This window comes from Mus pahari, chromosome 8 (assembly GCF_900095145.1).
Source record: "Mus pahari chromosome 8, PAHARI_EIJ_v1.1, whole genome shotgun sequence".
NCBI lineage: Eukaryota > Metazoa > Chordata > Mammalia > Rodentia > Muridae > Mus > Mus pahari.
The window spans coordinates 109,437,189-109,453,350 of record NC_034597.1 but is presented as its reverse complement, the minus strand read 5'-3'; the positions used below and the strand labels follow the sequence as shown (position 1 = coordinate 109,453,350).

The following is a 16,162-nucleotide window of genomic DNA, read 5'->3' as shown; positions in this document are numbered from 1 at the left end:
AGGGGGGCCGCCGGAGGGCGAGCTCAGCGCCGCGGCCCCCACCCCTGCGCGCCCCCGCGCGCGCACGCACGCACGCACTCACTCGCTAGCTGCCTTGCACTGCCGGCGGACCGGGAGCCTGGCTGAGATCAGCGGCATCCGCCGAATGAAGTCAACGCGGCTGCGGGGCCACAGTGCCCTAGGGCAGTGGCTGTGCACACACAAGCTGGCAGGGAGCGGACAGCAGCAAGCTCCGCCAGCCCCAGAGCCTGGCGCACCCGCCGCTCCACCTGATCTCCGCAGGGGCGCCGGGCAGCCCGGAGGAGGAGGCTAGGCGTCCAGTCCTCGGCGCTCTCGGGTGGCCGCTCCCTCCCCCGAGGCCTTACTCGCGCCGCCCAGAGCACTGCGGGTATTGTTCGGCTTCGCGGCTGCTGCGGGGATTTAGCCCTCTTGGCTCTCCGAGCTTGGCATTGGAGACGACCGGAGTAGTAAACTTGCAGCGGTCACGAATTCCCCCAGATGAAGGAAACGGGCGCGTCCTCCCCTCTTTCTTTAAGTTGGGCTGGAGGAGGAGGGAGGGAGGAGCAGGGGAGGGGGGAACTGTGGGAGGGGAGAAGGCGAGGAGGGGGAGGGGAGCAGGGTGAGGCTAGTCTGAAAAACAATAACAATAAAAAAGTGTTCTCTGGTTCTCCCCCTTTCGCCAGCCGATCTGTTCTGGGCGCTAGTCCGGGAATGAGTGCTCTCACCAGTGAGGACAGAGCGAAGTCCTCGGCACACGCAAATGTTAGGAAGCCAACGCGAGTTCTTCCTCCCTCGCGGCTGCAGTGGGCAGCCTTCGCCACCGCCTCTGTTTATTTCGGTGGGCGCTGAGGCCGCAGCAGCAGCCTTTTATTTTATTTATTTATTTATTTTTGTCCCCTCCTTTTCCTCTCCCCTCCCCCGCGTACCCGCCGGGTCTCCCGCCCGGGTATCCCTCCCTCCTTATCCAAGTCTCGGCCTCCTGGTCACACCGCCCCTTTAACAGGGACTCCCGCCCATCCCGCCCTCCAGAAATCGCTATTGGCCATCATGGCCTCGTCAATCCTTCGCCCAGCCCGCCCCACCTCCCCTGAGCCCCGCTATGTCTGTGCAGCTGCAGCAGCGGCCCAACGCACCCACAGACTGGGCCTGCCAGCCTGCAGGGTTTCGTTCGCGCGTCGGACTCTGTGGCTCCGGTCCCCAGCCGGCTAATTCAGGAGTTCAGCTGCGAGCCTAACGCGGTTCCAGGTCTATGGGTCCTGGCCCTTTCCGCCCGGTCCTGGCCTAAAGCGGTATTGACCCCTGCTCCCGTATACTTTGTCAGAGGCCACCAACTCCCCAGAGATTGCATCCACCACCAAACCACACCGAAAAAAAAAAAAAAAAAAACAACCCGGGAACTCTAGTCCAAAGCACCCTTGGCTATAAAGTCACCAAGCCCGAGCCCTGAGGGAGAGAAGAGACTTTTCCTGACAAGGACAGGTCTTTCGCTCTGTCTGGACAGGCACTCTACTTTCCCCATCCTCACCTTGACCAATTTGCTTTGAGGCGTTAAAACGAGGATGAAGGACGGTGGACACAGATAGTCAAACTTATCCCTTCTTTCCACTCCCAGGACATCGTCTATACACCGCCCCCATCCCAGGCCGTGGTCCCCACCTGCCCCTGGGCGCGCTTTGCTCCCCCCGCCCCCACCCCCGCCCTGGCCGCTCACGTTCAGCTCAGATTACAGGAGTAAACCCTAGGCAGCAGCCCCTAAGGGGCAGTTTAGACGTCATTTAAAGACAGTGTCTCCCTCCGGGTGGATACCACCTGACCCGGTCCACAGCCACATTGGTTCAGGAACTGGAATGCACAGAATCAAGCAAGGTTTAGGCCTTAATTTGGCTGTTGCCATATCAGAATCAGGGCCTCAGAAAAATAAACTGTGGGGCTCACGGTAAGTGTCACTCTGGTGAAGCCACCGCAAAGCTTCCCAAGCGCCTCCCTCGAACCCAGGCTGGCTTGCCACTAAGAAAATGGCTGTCCCACCGCCCTCAGATTGGTAAGAGGTAATGGGAAAAGGAATTGCGGGCCTAGAGTGGGGAAGTGTAAAGGTTCAGCCTGTGGCCACCGTCTTCCTTCACCTTTCGCAGGCCTGAGAACTGCTTTTATTCATAAATCTCTGGGAACTGAGATAAATTCGTGCAAGAGAATAACATACTTCGAAATTTATATTGAAATGAAATCACCAAAAAACGCTGGAAGAAGACTCTTGTTAAGATTTGCTGCAATGAACAAGAGCTCCTGTCTGATCTAACAGCCTCTCAAACCTTAGGTGGGTCTGGCTCAACTGTTGGAGCCAACCTTCCTACCAAGGCTCCCTCTGTTTCCTCCGTGTTCCCCATTCCTTGATAAGGGGGAGGGGAGAAATGACCACAAGAAAAAGGCATCTTGTCCGAAATCATGAGCTTTCCTGGAAGCTGGAGAGGGAAATGGTCCTCTTTCCTCCCATTCCCCTACCTCAAAGGGCAGAAGCAACACTGGCCTGCTAGACTGCGGGGGGGGGGGGGCGGAGATGGAGAATATCTAAGCAGAAAGGTTTTAATCTATTTATTTTAAAAGCCTGCCTAATTCAGTCTTTCACATTTGCTTGCCTTATTTAGCAATTTATACTGAAAAGTGCATGTATTGGCTTGCTCTAAAAATACTACCATTCCCAATTTTTTTAAACCTAAGATTGGTTGCGAGAATAACAGACTTGCTCACCCAAAGACCTTATTTCCTTCTTTCAAGCCCTCACACTTGCAGGTTTTCCTCCTCTACCACTTCCTCACCCCCTCCCCACTCTTCCTTTCCTCTCCTTTTTGACCTATTCTCTCCTTTCGCTTTGATTTCTTCTTTGCTGCGCCCGCAATTCAGGATGGCGCGGCTGGGCGCTTGCTCGCGCTGGATTCGAGGGCCGAGCGGTAGGGCAGATGCCTTAATTCCCGCCGGAGAGCTCGCGGGCTGGGCCCTCCTGGCTATTCTTTCCCAGCTCCAGTTCTCCTCTCACTGCAGGAAACAGAGGAGCTGAACCAAGTTCAAAGTCACGTCTCTGTCCCCTCTTTCAGAAGTGTTTTATTTCTCTGCAAACCAGAAGAAGAAGAAGAAGGAAAAAAAAAAAAAAACCCTTTTCCTTTTTTTTTTTTTTTTTTTTTTTTTTTTGAAGGAAGGAGAGGAAAAAGCGAGGGCAAGAACAAGTGTGTGTGTGTGTGTGTGTGTGTGTGTGAGAGAGAGAGAGAGAGAGAGAGAGAGAGAGAGAGAGAGAGAGAGAGAGAGAGCGCAAAGGCTTTCAGGACTATTGCCTCAAAAGTAGACTCAGGTTCCTTAGTGGAAGAAAGGAAGGACGGAAGGAGTGAAGGCAGGCAGACACTGAGCGAATTTGTTTTTTCAACAGGTTTCTAGAAAGGCTGCTCTGTCAAACTCCCCAAACCGGTAACTGTCACCGCTTGGAAACTTGTTCTTTCTTTGTTAAGTTTCCCCAAATTGTTCTTTTCAAACAGGGCAAAACCTGCACTGGGCAAAAACTCAGCTTGTGGCTGAGAAGGATATCTGCCACAGGGCTCCTGGCAAGGGTACATTTCCCCGCAAGTGAAGAGAACCAAGGCTTGATCAAAAATTCTTGGTGTGTTTACAAAAAGAAAAATAAGGGACAAGGAGAAGTAAATACCACAAACATCCTAGCAATCATGAGCAACTCCTTTTGAATGGTGTCTACTGTGATCTCTTATAGCATGATGTGCACATACAGACAGAAGAATAAATGCATTGCACTTCACCCACTGTGTTCTCACACACAAAGGTATACATTGTGGGAAAGGAGACACCAAATACAAACAACTCGGCTATCCACTGAATATATTATTGTGACTCTTGGCCCCAGTAACACTCCAATTTTTTTCCCTTAAAGAAAGGTGTAAAAATGGGGGAGAGAAACTGTGAAGAAGAGTATGTAATACATTGTAGCTTAGGCCAAAATAGTAATTAACATAATAATTTCATTTTCTACAAGAGTTCTAGCACCACCCCATCTATATCAGAGGCAAAAATCCAACAAGATAATCAACAGGATATTAAGTTGAAGGTTACTTTTGATTCTGCTTTCTCAGCTATTACTGAGTTGGGTGACCCCTGATACATGAAAGACCACATGTGTGCTCTGGGAAGCCCCCTCTATAAACCCCACCTAGAACAAAAGCCTTTTGTCATGACTTTAGAAAGGTATAATGTAAAAGGAGAGGAAGTTGTGAAAATCCTAGCCAAAGCTGTAACTGTTAAATAACATTAGGAAGGAGGCTATGAGTGAAGATCTCATAAGATAAAGCTCTCCCATGGCTTTGTTTCTTTTCTCTTTATAATTAAACTCTGTAGTTGAGCTAATTTAAAAAAAAAAAAGCCCTCAATATAAAATATGTGCCCTCCAGTAGTTTACTGACAGGGATGGAATACTTTTGTGCTTGTCAGAAAGGGGGTGAAGGAGCTGAAGAACCCAGCCCACCCCCTACCCTCCCATACTGGGTGACAGAAATTGTGATTTTGGAAAAAAAAAAAACTAATTTTCCTTGCCTCATCTCCTTTTTTTTGATAGGAATGTTTTCAATGTTGGAAAGAAAAACAGCCAAAACAACAACAAAAAGAATCAACACCCCCCCCCCAAAATCCAGGAGGCTCTATGGGAACAGGAATGTATTTAATTATTTCAAAGATTGTTACCTTTGGGCTTGTGGGCAAACCTAGGGATTGAATACTGTCTACAAACGAGCAGCTTTCCAATAAAGTGCAGTATTATTGCAGTAGACTTTGTAATACAATTTATGCTGTCATTCATAAATAATAATGCCATATGTCAACCATATTGCTTACACAAGTAAAAGCATCAATGTGTCACTATTTGATTTATCTCAACGACTTCTCTAAATATGAAGTGTAGATACTGAAGGGGATGCTGTTTCATGGGGGAACAACATCCAAATTTTGAAATAAATAACTGCATTGAAGCTTCTACTCTCATCATTATCTGACTTCTAAGATAGTCAAGGATGAGAGATGAAGAAAAGTTCATTTCAGACCTAAAAAACAAAAATTAGTCTGTTGTGTAGGCTTGTTGTGACTCTTAATTTGGACTGTCTGAGTATATTTTGAGATATATCGATGTGTTTCTCAAGAAATCCCCAATCAGAATGGTCAAATGAAGGTCAAAGGTTTTCTCAAACAACCTCTATCTTTTACTGTAAAAATAATTTTGAACCAAATGGGAATATTTGATCACAGGCATATTTTACACAAATTATCTTTGGTACTGTAAAAGTAAGCTATCTGTTTTTTCCCCAACAGATTGTCAATGCAAATGTCAAGTGGATACAGGATTGGACCAGTTCTTTACTATCTAAAGGATTTGAACAAGATACACACACACACACACACACACACACACACACACACACACCACTCCACCCCCAACCCAGCATTTTGGTCTCAGGAACTTTCATCTCCCCAACCTTATCATACCCTTGTGACAGGGATCATAAACCTTAGCATAAAGTACATTTTTTAGCTACCCCTTGCACCACACATGTCCGTAGACCCTGATGTTTCTGAGTTCAGGAGGAGTGGAAAAGAGGCAATCCTCAGAGAAATGCTCAGAGGTATGCGAATTGCCACTGGATGATTTTGAGCACCAAGGTCTCTGAGCCCAATCGTAGCCCCCGTGCCAAATTAATCTCGAGCCGCGAGGACGCCAGAGTGGAGAATCTGGCCCGTCAGAAAAGGATGGGGCGAGCGTGTACAGAAGAGTTGACTTTAGACTTTGCTGACTCCCTCCAGACCTTGCAGTCTTGGATGTAATGTAGTAAAATCCCTGGAACCCAGTCATCTCTTCCTGCCCGAACAGAGCTCCGCTAAAACGAAGATTTTGCTGGTCCGTTAGCCTTTCTGGCTCCAGCTTGTAGAAAAATCTTGGATTATCACTACCATTCTAGTGTCTCATAGCAATTTCCACCCTGCGTGGGTTAAGCACCCCTGGGCACTCCCACCCAGTTTCAACTGTCCTTCTCCATGTCCTTCCCCATTCGCCCTTGAACCCGTCTCTGGCTTAACCTGAAGGGCCTTAGACTTTACAAATCCACCCGGCACCCAGCCCTTCCGCAAGGAGGCCGCTTCTCAGAAACCACGCGGGACTGGAGAGTTGTAAAGCAATTGCAAGGGCAATAAAAAAGGCATCTCGGTGGGTCTCCCCAGTTCCTTTCTTGTCCACCCCCGTCCCCCAAATGTCCCCCCCCCTTCGCCCGCCCGCTTGGAGAAACAATCAAACAAAGGCTCAAAAGCCAGGAAATGTCCAATTCACTTCCCTTAGAGTTTATTAATTGCCCACACCCATCGTAGGAAACTTGACTGTGTTAAGTGAGGCACGGACAGCACCTGGAACTGGGAGACGCACCACTCCCTCCCGACAGCGGGAAGCCAGCCTCAGAATCCCCGAGCGCCAAGTTCTGTGGCCTTTAGGAAGCTAAGCAGCCGCGTGGCTATCGGGTTCTAGCCAGCTGGGGATTGTCTGTGCCTTCCACCTCCCCGCGTCTTTGTTTGGGGAGCTGAAAAGATGTTGGGGTTCCTAGAGCAAACGTGATGTCTGTAAATCCACGGGCTCCAAAGCTCTTGTAGCCTCCAGCACCAGTATTTCCAAGGTTTGCTCTGCCTTCATACAAGGGCCTCTACAGCACAAAGTGCAGATTAGGGCACGTTTTGGGAAAGTGGTCCTAAAGACCAGTTCCACCATCAGAATAGGCTAGTTCCACAGAAAAGGACGGAATTTGCATGAATACGTCTATCACTCCCTGCTTTGGAAACCAATACATTATTCACTTCATCGCTCTGGAAAAGTGTTTTTTTTTAGGAAGTGTGATCCAGTTATCGTGTCCTTATAAAGTTGGGATTTAAGTGCTTTTCGGGTTGGCTCCCAAACAGCTGGAAAAAGAAACAGCGCACCTGGGGTCAGGCAGGTCATCACAATAACAAAAAGGGCGTCTACAAAATAAAAAGCCCTTTTATAAAGCAAGGCAATTCCGGAAATCCACAGTGAGCCTTCCTGATGACCAAGTAGCTAGGCCTATTCTCAGGTTTAATTGGCAGGCGGTTTATTGGCGCCTTATTGGTGGAGATTGAAATTTTGCTCCCCAGCCCTTTCTTTTAAGAATTAGCATCTCAAGTCGATTTACCTGAGTCAATTATCTTTTTAGGGTCTGGGCTTGGTCGTGAATTTGAATATTCATTCAACTCACTTTGTAAATGTTCCCTTACTAATCACCCACCCAAATCTCTGTTATTTTCTAAGAAAGTAATTTCTTTCTTTCTTTTCCTTCTTTTTAAGGGTCCCATAAAAAGAAATTGATTAGGGAGTTATATTTGAATTAAGACATATTAAATCGATGACAGATACATATCATGCTGTGTTTAACAAGAGTTGTACAAGGAGGCGGGTTCCAGATTCCACACAGCCCTGCTGTAGCATTATTCACATTTTTTACAGCCTTTCCTTCATGCCTCCACCCATTAAACCATTACATTTCAGCAATTCAATAAAACAAAGCAGTTATAATTTTGACAAAAAGCTATTTTGAAGGGGCTGAAGGTACCCATTTTATTGCACAATAAAATTGCTCAAATGATCTATATTATAAACTAGGTTGCACTTATTTTCTTTATTCACTTTTTGGGTTTGGTTTGTTTGTGCTGATAACCTGCAGGAGTGAACTCAGAACTGTCATTACTGCTGGCATGGATGTTCATTGCCAAGAGATTGAAATAAAGGAAAATCATTTGAAATGTCCTTCAAGGAAACGAAGACAGTGGTAATAATTCCCAACATGACACTTCCTTTATATACTATCTATACAGATGGCACTGTGCTCCACCAACCTTCCTGTGTTTGGCTCAAGATGTTTAAGTCTCCCAAACAAGTCATCAAAGGATTCTTCTTCCCAAATATAGATGTGGATTTGATTACGGACACTGTGTGTGTGTGTGTGTGTTTCTACTTATGCCCTTTGCATTTTCCCTAGATTTAAACTTCACTTACAATAAAAGAAAAAGGCATTTGGAATGTGATGGCATGATTGTCTTTGTTTGCTTGTCGGCTTTATAAGAGAAATGGCATTCCCAAGGTTCATAGGGAGGCTCCTTTCTGCAGATGGCTCACACCAATGTCAATGGCACTGGCAAATCAACTCTTTTGAAATAATACTTATTTCTTTTGAGGACTATGATCTGATGACAGCTTTGGGGATGGTTGATCTTTACTCGTACTGCAACTGAATTAAGTATGGTATCTTGCTTTCCTGCCCCCCCTTCCGTACACCCCATACTCCACCTCTAGATGTGTATGGGGTCACATTCGACTCCTTGCTACTTTATAATTTAATTGAAGGTAGCAACATATTTTTACTCGAATTTGAGCATTTTAGAACATCACAAAATTAAGAATATTTTAATTTTAAGCAACAGAAGACACTTTGGGAGATTGAAACTCCTAATCAATGAGGACTCAGGGACGGCATTCAAAAACCTGGGCCATAGGATCCTAGTTTTTTAATGATTTTCAAGCAGGGCATTTCCGTTTAAGGAGGAAGTTTGTTTTATTAATAAACAGACAAGATCCTGATTTTTAACTATTGTATTTGGTCTTTTCTAGCTTGTGGTCCTTTCAGAGAAACCGAGGCACATATGTGGCATGCGTTCTGGACAAGGAGGAGTTTTGCTTTAAAAGACATCTCTTATTTAAAGGCTTACACTTAGGAGAGTAGCCATTTGGCCTTCCCTGACACTGTATCTCTCTGAGAGGCAAAAGTTCGCCCCCCTCCACCCCTCCCACCTCCTCCGGGAGTTCTAATTGGGAGTAGCAGATCTAGAACCCAGGCGTAGTGTGAGATTAGGTCCTTTGAACCATGTCGAATCCATGAGCTAAAAAGTCTAAGCAAGCCTGTTCCTTTGAGGAAAGATTTAATATATATTATTTTGACCTTGGTAGTTTGCAGAGCTCCATCAAATTGTTTTGTGACCAATATAGTTTAATAATCGTCCTTATTACACCTACAGTCTGCACTCCACGTGTGCCCAGGGACAGATGGGTCCATTTGATAAGTTTCTGGCATAGCTACAAATGCGATGGTCATTCAGTGCAGATAGCAGACAGGGATTATCCAAGAGAAGTAGAAAGTGTTCAAGTGAGTTTCAGCTTCTTCCACCTCCACCCCCCAACCCCCGCCCCCTCGCTTTACCCCTGGTGAGGAGGTCCCATGACCTCTCTCATTTCCGTCCACTTTGGCACGGAGCTAGCAGACACTCTGCGCCAGGCAGGTCGACCGGGAGACTGGCATTCGAAGGGGACTGAGCCCGCCGGCCAAGTGCAAACTTTCTACAAGGGAAACTTGGGCATCTCAGGGGAAGCCGGGATGCAGAGCTCCAGGGGAAGAGGGGGCACGAAGTGAAAGCACAGGCGGTGTAGTACACGGGGGCGGTTTCCCGCTGGGCCCAGAGCCTGAACCAGAGCCAATCGCGCAGCCGAGGCAGCTGCCAATCACAGGCTCCCTCCAATCCCACCCGTGCCATTTCCAAAAACTCGGTCCCACTGTGCAGCTCAAATGTGGTGTTCACTCTGCCAATCGCTGGAGGATAGAGTGGGGACAAGAATAAGCAGTTAGGAGGCCCGGACACAAGAAGTTAAAGAGCCCCTAATATATACATGTTTTTGAAGGCGGGCAGAGGGGGAAAAAGTCCCCCCCAGTGAGGGTCTATGGGCCTGATTGTATAGTTATGATGGAGCCCCCTTTGAGCAAGAGGAACCCGCCAGCGCTGAGATTAGCGGATTTGGCAACGACTCAGACCCAACAGCTTCAGAATATGACAGGCTTCCCGGTGCTGGTCGGCCCGCCCGCCCACTCCCAACGCCGCGCGGTCGCCATGCACCTCCACCCGCGGGACCTAGGCACTGACCCCGGCGTGGCCAGCACTGCGCTCGGACCCGAGCACATGGCACAGGCCAGTGGGGAGAGCCCCAGCCCTCCCTCCCAGGGGCTTCCTAGGCTGTCCCAGACTCCCGCACCAGCTGCCCGCTCCGTGGCCTCAGGGACTCACCCGGGCGCCCGCACCCACCCCGACGGCGGGGGCAGCAGTGGTGCGCAGGCCTTGGCGCCCCCGCCTCCAGCCCCTCCTCTTCCTCCCTCCCAGTCCTCCTCTCCCCCTCCCCCGCCTCCTCCTCCTCCTGCCCTCTCGGGCTACACTGCCACCAACAGTGGCGGCGGCGGCAGCAGCGGCAAAGGCCACAGCAGGGACTTCGTCCTCCGGAGGGACCTTTCCGCCACGGCCCCCGCGGCGGCCATGCACGGGGCCCCGCTCGGAGGGGAGCAGCGGTCCGGCAGCAGCTCCCCCCAGCACCCGACCCCGCCTCCCCACCCGGCCGGGATGTTCATCTCGGCCAGCGGCACCTACGCGGGCCGGGACGGCGGCGGCTCCGCGCTCTTTCCCGCGCTGCACGACTCTCCGGGGGCTCCCGGCGGCCACCCGCTAAACGGCCAGATGCGCCTGGGGCTGGCGGCCGCCGCGGCGGCTGCGGCCGAGCTGTACGGCCGCGCCGAACCACCCTTCGCTCCGCGCTCAGGGGACGCGCACTATGGGGCGGTGGCGGCCGCCGCGGCCGCCGCCCTGCACGGCTACGGAGCAGTGAACTTAAACCTGAACCTGGCTGCGGCAGCGGCGGCCGCAGCGGCCGCGGGGCCCGGGCCCCACCTGCAACACCACGCGCCGCCCCCGGCGCCACCGCCGGCGCCCGCGCCGCACCCGCACCACCCCCACCTCCCGGGGGCGGCCGGGGCCTTCCTGCGCTACATGCGGCAGCCAATCAAGCGGGAGCTCATCTGCAAGTGGCTGGACCCAGAGGAGCTGGCCGGTCCGCCGGCGCCCGCGGACAGCGGCGTCAAGCCCTGTTCCAAAACTTTCGGCACCATGCACGAGCTGGTGAACCACGTCACAGTGGAGCACGTGGGCGGCCCGGAGCAGAGCAGCCACGTCTGCTTTTGGGAGGACTGTCCGCGCGAGGGCAAGCCCTTCAAGGCCAAGTACAAGCTCATCAACCACATCCGCGTGCACACCGGCGAGAAGCCCTTTCCCTGCCCGTTCCCGGGCTGTGGCAAGGTCTTCGCGCGCTCCGAGAACCTCAAGATCCACAAGCGCACTCATACAGGTGGGTGTCTGTCCCCGGCCGCCGCCGCCGCTGCCTCGCCTTCTGCTCGCTTTCATTTTTCCCTCCTTCTGCTGCTTCTCCGCAGACGTATGACCCGGACATGTGACTTCTTTTTTTCTTCTTCTCCCTCCCCCCCCCATTTTTTCTATGAATAAGTAATTCGATAGCACACGCGGGCCCCGCGCTGACCTCCCTTTCGGCGGAGTCTCCAGCGTACCCGCAGCCCCTCGGCCGGGACCCGCAACGCGCTCCAGCCACCGCCGCCGCCCTGCCGGGAGCAGCAACAGCAGCATCAAGGCATTCAGGACGGTCGGCAGCCCCCACGCCCCGAACCCCGGGAGGTCCGGAGGGGCTTGGGGAAGGGAACCTTGGCTACGGTCGCCCGGTAGCACCTCCCTTCTTCCACGGGACGCGGGCCTTGCTGGAACGCCGCGTTGCAGAGATGCAGCGTGGGAGGGGCGCGTGGGTTTGGCTGTTTTGGAGGCTGGTCAGAGCGGAAGAGAGGTCCTGGGGCCGGTTAAGGAAGGTCTGAGGGAGAGACCTGGGACCCTAGGAAGCTCTAGCTTTTCACTCGATGTCTGACACACGCTCTCATACTAGTTGATACATTCCTGACATCGTGCACGCACTCCTATGACACCACGACCTCCCTTGCACATATGTCCTCAACAATTCATTTACATACCCTCAAGCACCTACTAACACACGGTCCACAGGCCTAAGTTACATTGTGTTGGGCACTGGAGAAGTTGGCTTCTGTCTTTTAAAAGAAGGTTCTAGACCCCAGAGAGGGTGCTTTCCCTGGATCAGTAATACCTCTGTGGAACTTGGGGAGAACTCTTAACTCCATGTGGGTCCTCCTCTTATTCTGCCCCACGTCGGGGATCCGTGAGTCTGGTGAAGGAGGCTGAGGCGTTGGGCCGTAGAGGCATGGACCCTGTTGGTCCTGTAGAATGCACGATCGCGCCCGGCTAATGTGGAGGGCGAGTGTAGTCGAGATTTATATGATGGGAAATATTACTCCTCGGAGGACACTTAGGTAACCTGAGTTTACATTCAGTAATCACTTGACTGATTTATCGGCGCATCTGGGACTGGAACGCAAAGGCTACCCCCAAAGCACAGGCCCTTACACAGGCCACGGGCCTGAGAGCAGCCTGGTTGAGGTGGTCTTAGCCTACAACCTTGCTCTTGAAGCCCTAAAACTTAAAGGCCTCCCTGTGACCTGCAGGATCGGCTAGAAGTACGTTTTCCTTACAGGCCTAACACCCCCCCAGCCCCCTCCCTTTTCCCTAACCCGGATCAGTTCTTAGTTTCTTTACTAAACGGAAAGTTCCCTCGAGACTCTTCGCTTAAAAAAAAAAAACAAAAAACAAAAACAGGCCAGCTGCATGCTCTGTGCTCAATGCTTTCAATACTTTCCCCAGGCACCTAGGGCCAAAAGGAACTTTCAAATGCAGTGCAGTGCAGGATGTTTTGGGCCCTCTCCACTTTCCCAGGCCTCCGGAGAAGAGTGGACCTTAACCGTGGAGGCTGGTGGCAGCTGACCAAGAAGAAATTGACTGACTTACTCGCATCAGGGCTTTTCGGTTTCCACAGGACATGTTGCCCTCTGACCCCATCCATAACAGCAAGTGGTAGAGGGGACCTCGCGGCAGGACTTTTCTTTCTGATTCCAGATTTTTTTGGGGGGGTCCATTTCTTGTTCCTGCTCCTATAGGCTGCATGGACCCTTCCAGGTGGTGCTTGTGGGATGCTCCTCGAGGGGGATGCTGGCACCTCCGGATTAAGTTCATAGCATGCCTATGTTTGGTTGTCCTGGAACTTTCTGATCCAGTGGGCATTGTATCCAGAGAGTGACCTTTTCTACTTCCTTCCCTGCCCATCATACTGCTTTCCCATAACTGCGGGGTTATCTAGGATCCTAGAACAGATGGATCAAAGGACTAATCCCCAGGCCACTCCTGAAGGCCTGTTTCCTGACCCACTTGCCCTCAGCTGCATTTTTAACCTGTGTCTAGCCCGTGTCTAGAGGGAGTGGCAACATCTAGGCAGTATCCACGCGGCTCTTTCCTACAAGCACCAAGTCTCCAAAACTCTTCATAGTTCAGTTCTGACATGACCCTTCTGTCAGTGTCTGTAAGGTAAACACTGGGGTCACCCAGCCCTTCTGGTTAGGCCTTCCTAGGCCCCTAAACAGCGTGGGTTGTTCAATTATATCTAGCTTCTTTTTAAAAATGTTCTCCTCTGCCACTGTCCTTTATGCCCTAACTTCTACCTTGCTTTCCCCTCCCTATCCCCTGGGTCCTGCTCTTTCTCCAGCGTCATGGAAGGACCAGACATATTCAAAACACTTTTCCCTAAACCAAGATATGCTGACTGCTCAAGAAACATGAGAAATCTGAAATGCAGTGTATTTGCTTAGAATGAATAAAACCACTTAAGCCTCCATATTGAAGGGAGGATTAGAAGTATAAATATAAATGTATATAATACATATTTAGAAATAAGGCTTACCATGAACTTACAGTGTAGCACAGAAATCCTGACATTCATATTCTGATAGGAAGAGATTAATTTTGTTTTGTTCCACTCGATTTGTGGAGAATTTGTAAAGATTGTGATTATCGCTGTGAGTTGTATTTGCCTTCCGCTCATAGGTTAATGTAGGAAGTACATTTCAAGAATAACTCATTTTGTTTTTAAACAGTATTTCCAGTTAGTGAAAGTTATATTTCAGGCATTTAAAATTCTTTCAGCTCTGTTACATACTCTGGCATTGGAGCAGTTAACATTGATGAAATATGAAGAAAAAATAAGATCTCATTGAAATATTTGTATAGAGAAAATGAGATAATTAACCACAGATATTTATCTACTGTTGTATATTTTAAAAATATTATACAAAACAAAGAACATTGCCTTGTGTTCTGTGTCTGAGCAGCTGCTGGGTTTTGTTTTGTTTTAATCCTATCAGTGGAACAAGAGAAAAACTCGTATGTAACAGTTTTATGGGATGACTTACTCAGTTTTGGACCTGAATACATCAAGCTCGTAGATATTGAGGTGAGGGGTAAACTTGGTTATAATAATCTGTTGTCTTCTCTAGTTTATAAACATGGCTAAATTTCCCTAGTTAACAGCTTTCTAAACAGTCTCACTTCTGGCCTTGTGTTTAAGGAATTGTGTTCCTGGAACTGTTAGATAAATTAAATGAGGTGATAGGTCAAAAAAACCTCAGTTTTTTAAAAAAATAGTTTAGCTTATTAAGGAGTAAAGAAAGCTGTCAGCATGAGTTTCCTTAGGCACAAGGTACAGGCGGATCCTGCTGAGGCTGTACTTAGTAATGTCCACTCGGGTTCTCTGGTACCACACTCCCCCTCCTGTTAACTTGGGGTTATAGGGATAGTTGGTAGGAAATGGCCTGACCTCTGTCCAGCCAGCCTTGTAAAATCTCCGGTAGGGCTGACTGTGTATCACAGGTGTTTTTATTTCTAAGGAGCGGAGGGGGGTCTGGTTTTCTCCTTCCTTTTACTCTTCATAAGCCATTGTCATCTTACTGTGCCCAAGCTTCTGTAAAGTTAATTTGTTTGTGTCTGTTTTTCTTTCTCTTGGATTCTCACTCTGCACTCATGGTTCCTCCATGTTTATCTCAATAGGGAGAATCTTCCATTTGCATTATTCTGTGTTCAGACCACAGGGAATGTGTGTGTGTGTTGGGGGTGGAGGGAGGGCATAGCATGGAGGCCCTTGGTGGCCCTCAGGGGTGCGTCCTGGACTTCACTCTGACCTCTGCTGCTCCCAGGCCATCTGGTCCCTCACAAGCCAAGTCTAAGCAAAGCCCTCAGGCCACTTCCTGAAGTGTCTCTTCCTTACCTACCTGGATATTATAGTAGGGAATAAAGCTGGAGGGTCTTCAGACGTGCGGGGGATGCACCCCTAGTTCTAATCTAAGATTTCGTCAAATGAGAAGTCTCTGGGAAGTTATTGCTAACCTTTCCTGTGTTTCATTACAGGGGAAAAGCCTTTCAAATGTGAATTTGACGGTTGTGATAGGAAGTTTGCCAATAGCAGCGATCGAAAGAAACACTCCCATGTCCACACCAGCGACAAGCCCTACTACTGTAAGATTCGAGGCTGTGATAAGTCGTACACCCACCCAAGCTCTCTGAGGAAGCACATGAAGATTCACTGCAAGTCCCCCCCACCTTCGCCTGGAGCTCTTGGCTACTCATCAGTGGGGACTCCCGTGGGTGACCCTTTGTCCCCTGTGCTGGACCCAACCAGGAGTCGATCCAGCACTCTGTCCCCTCAAGTGACCAACCTCAATGAGTGGTATGTTTGCCAGGCCAGTGGGGCCCCCAGCCATCTCCACACACCTTCCAGCAATGGAACCGCCTCTGAGTCTGAAGATGAGGAAATGTATGGGAACCCTGAAGTCATGCGGACGATACATTAGAATTATTATTAATAAGTGAGGTAGTAAGTGGGAGTCCTTGGACCATGTCCTAACCTGAAACAATGCTGAGCCTGAGACAAACTGGTGACTCAGACTTGCCACCGGGTCTAATTAGCCCTATTTATTCAGTATGAAACCCTATGGTGTTTGTACATTTAATTAATTTAATTAAGATATTTGGTTGTGGGTTTTTTGTTTTTGTTTTTCTTTTCTTTTTTTTTTCCTCTTTCTCCTAAAAGAAACAAACACAACCACAAAATAAAACAGGACCAGGGATGTAGCTCAGTGGTAGAGCACTTGCCTAGCATGCACGAGGCCCTGGGTTCAGTCTCTAGCACTGGAGGAGAAAAGTAATAGCAAATACAAAGCAGCCAAGCTGGACTTGTACAGTGCGGGGGGGCAGGCCTTGTGTCAAATTCTATCAAGGGAAGAGTGGAGAAATTGAGATATACACT

The 16,162-nt window shown here is 49.5% G+C and overlaps 1 protein-coding gene and 1 long non-coding RNA gene across 3 annotated transcripts; both read left to right on the top strand.

Annotated features, from left to right (window-relative positions):
• The first annotated feature begins 91 nt into the window (after positions 1 to 91).
• LOC110325913 lies at positions 92 to 4,906 on the top strand. 2 transcript variants are annotated; one of them, XR_002380762.2, is made up of 5 exons: positions 92 to 388; positions 684 to 838; positions 2,133 to 2,314; positions 3,522 to 3,820; positions 4,607 to 4,813. It is a non-coding gene; the product is annotated as an uncharacterized LOC110325913 (long non-coding RNA). The 2 variants fall into 2 exon arrangements; XR_003844402.1 differs by lacking the exons at positions 92 to 388; positions 684 to 838 and adding an exon at positions 1,739 to 2,041 and having other exon boundaries at positions 3,522 to 4,906.
• Positions 4,907 to 9,474: 4,568 nt separating this feature from the next.
• Zic5 (Zic family member 5) lies at positions 9,475 to 15,888 on the top strand. Its single transcript, XM_021203625.1, has 2 exons — positions 9,475 to 11,248; positions 15,265 to 15,888. The coding sequence occupies exons 1-2, from the start codon at positions 9,823 to 9,825 to the stop codon at positions 15,705 to 15,707; spliced, it is 1,869 nt and encodes a 622-aa protein (XP_021059284.1). The 5' UTR covers positions 9,475 to 9,822; the 3' UTR covers positions 15,708 to 15,888.
• The last annotated feature ends 274 nt before the right edge of the window (positions 15,889 to 16,162 follow it).

What these genes read in the sequence shown, in the direction of transcription:
- Zic5 (XM_021203625.1), top strand. Translation starts at nt 9,823, where the DNA reads ATGATGGAGCCCCCTTTGAGCAAGAGGAACCCGCCAGCGCTGAGATTA. An exon ending in CCACAAGCGCACTCATACAG is followed by an intron (nt 11,249 to 15,264) that starts GTGGGTGTCTGT and finishes GTTTCATTACAG; the next exon opens with GGGAAAAGCCTTTCAAATGT.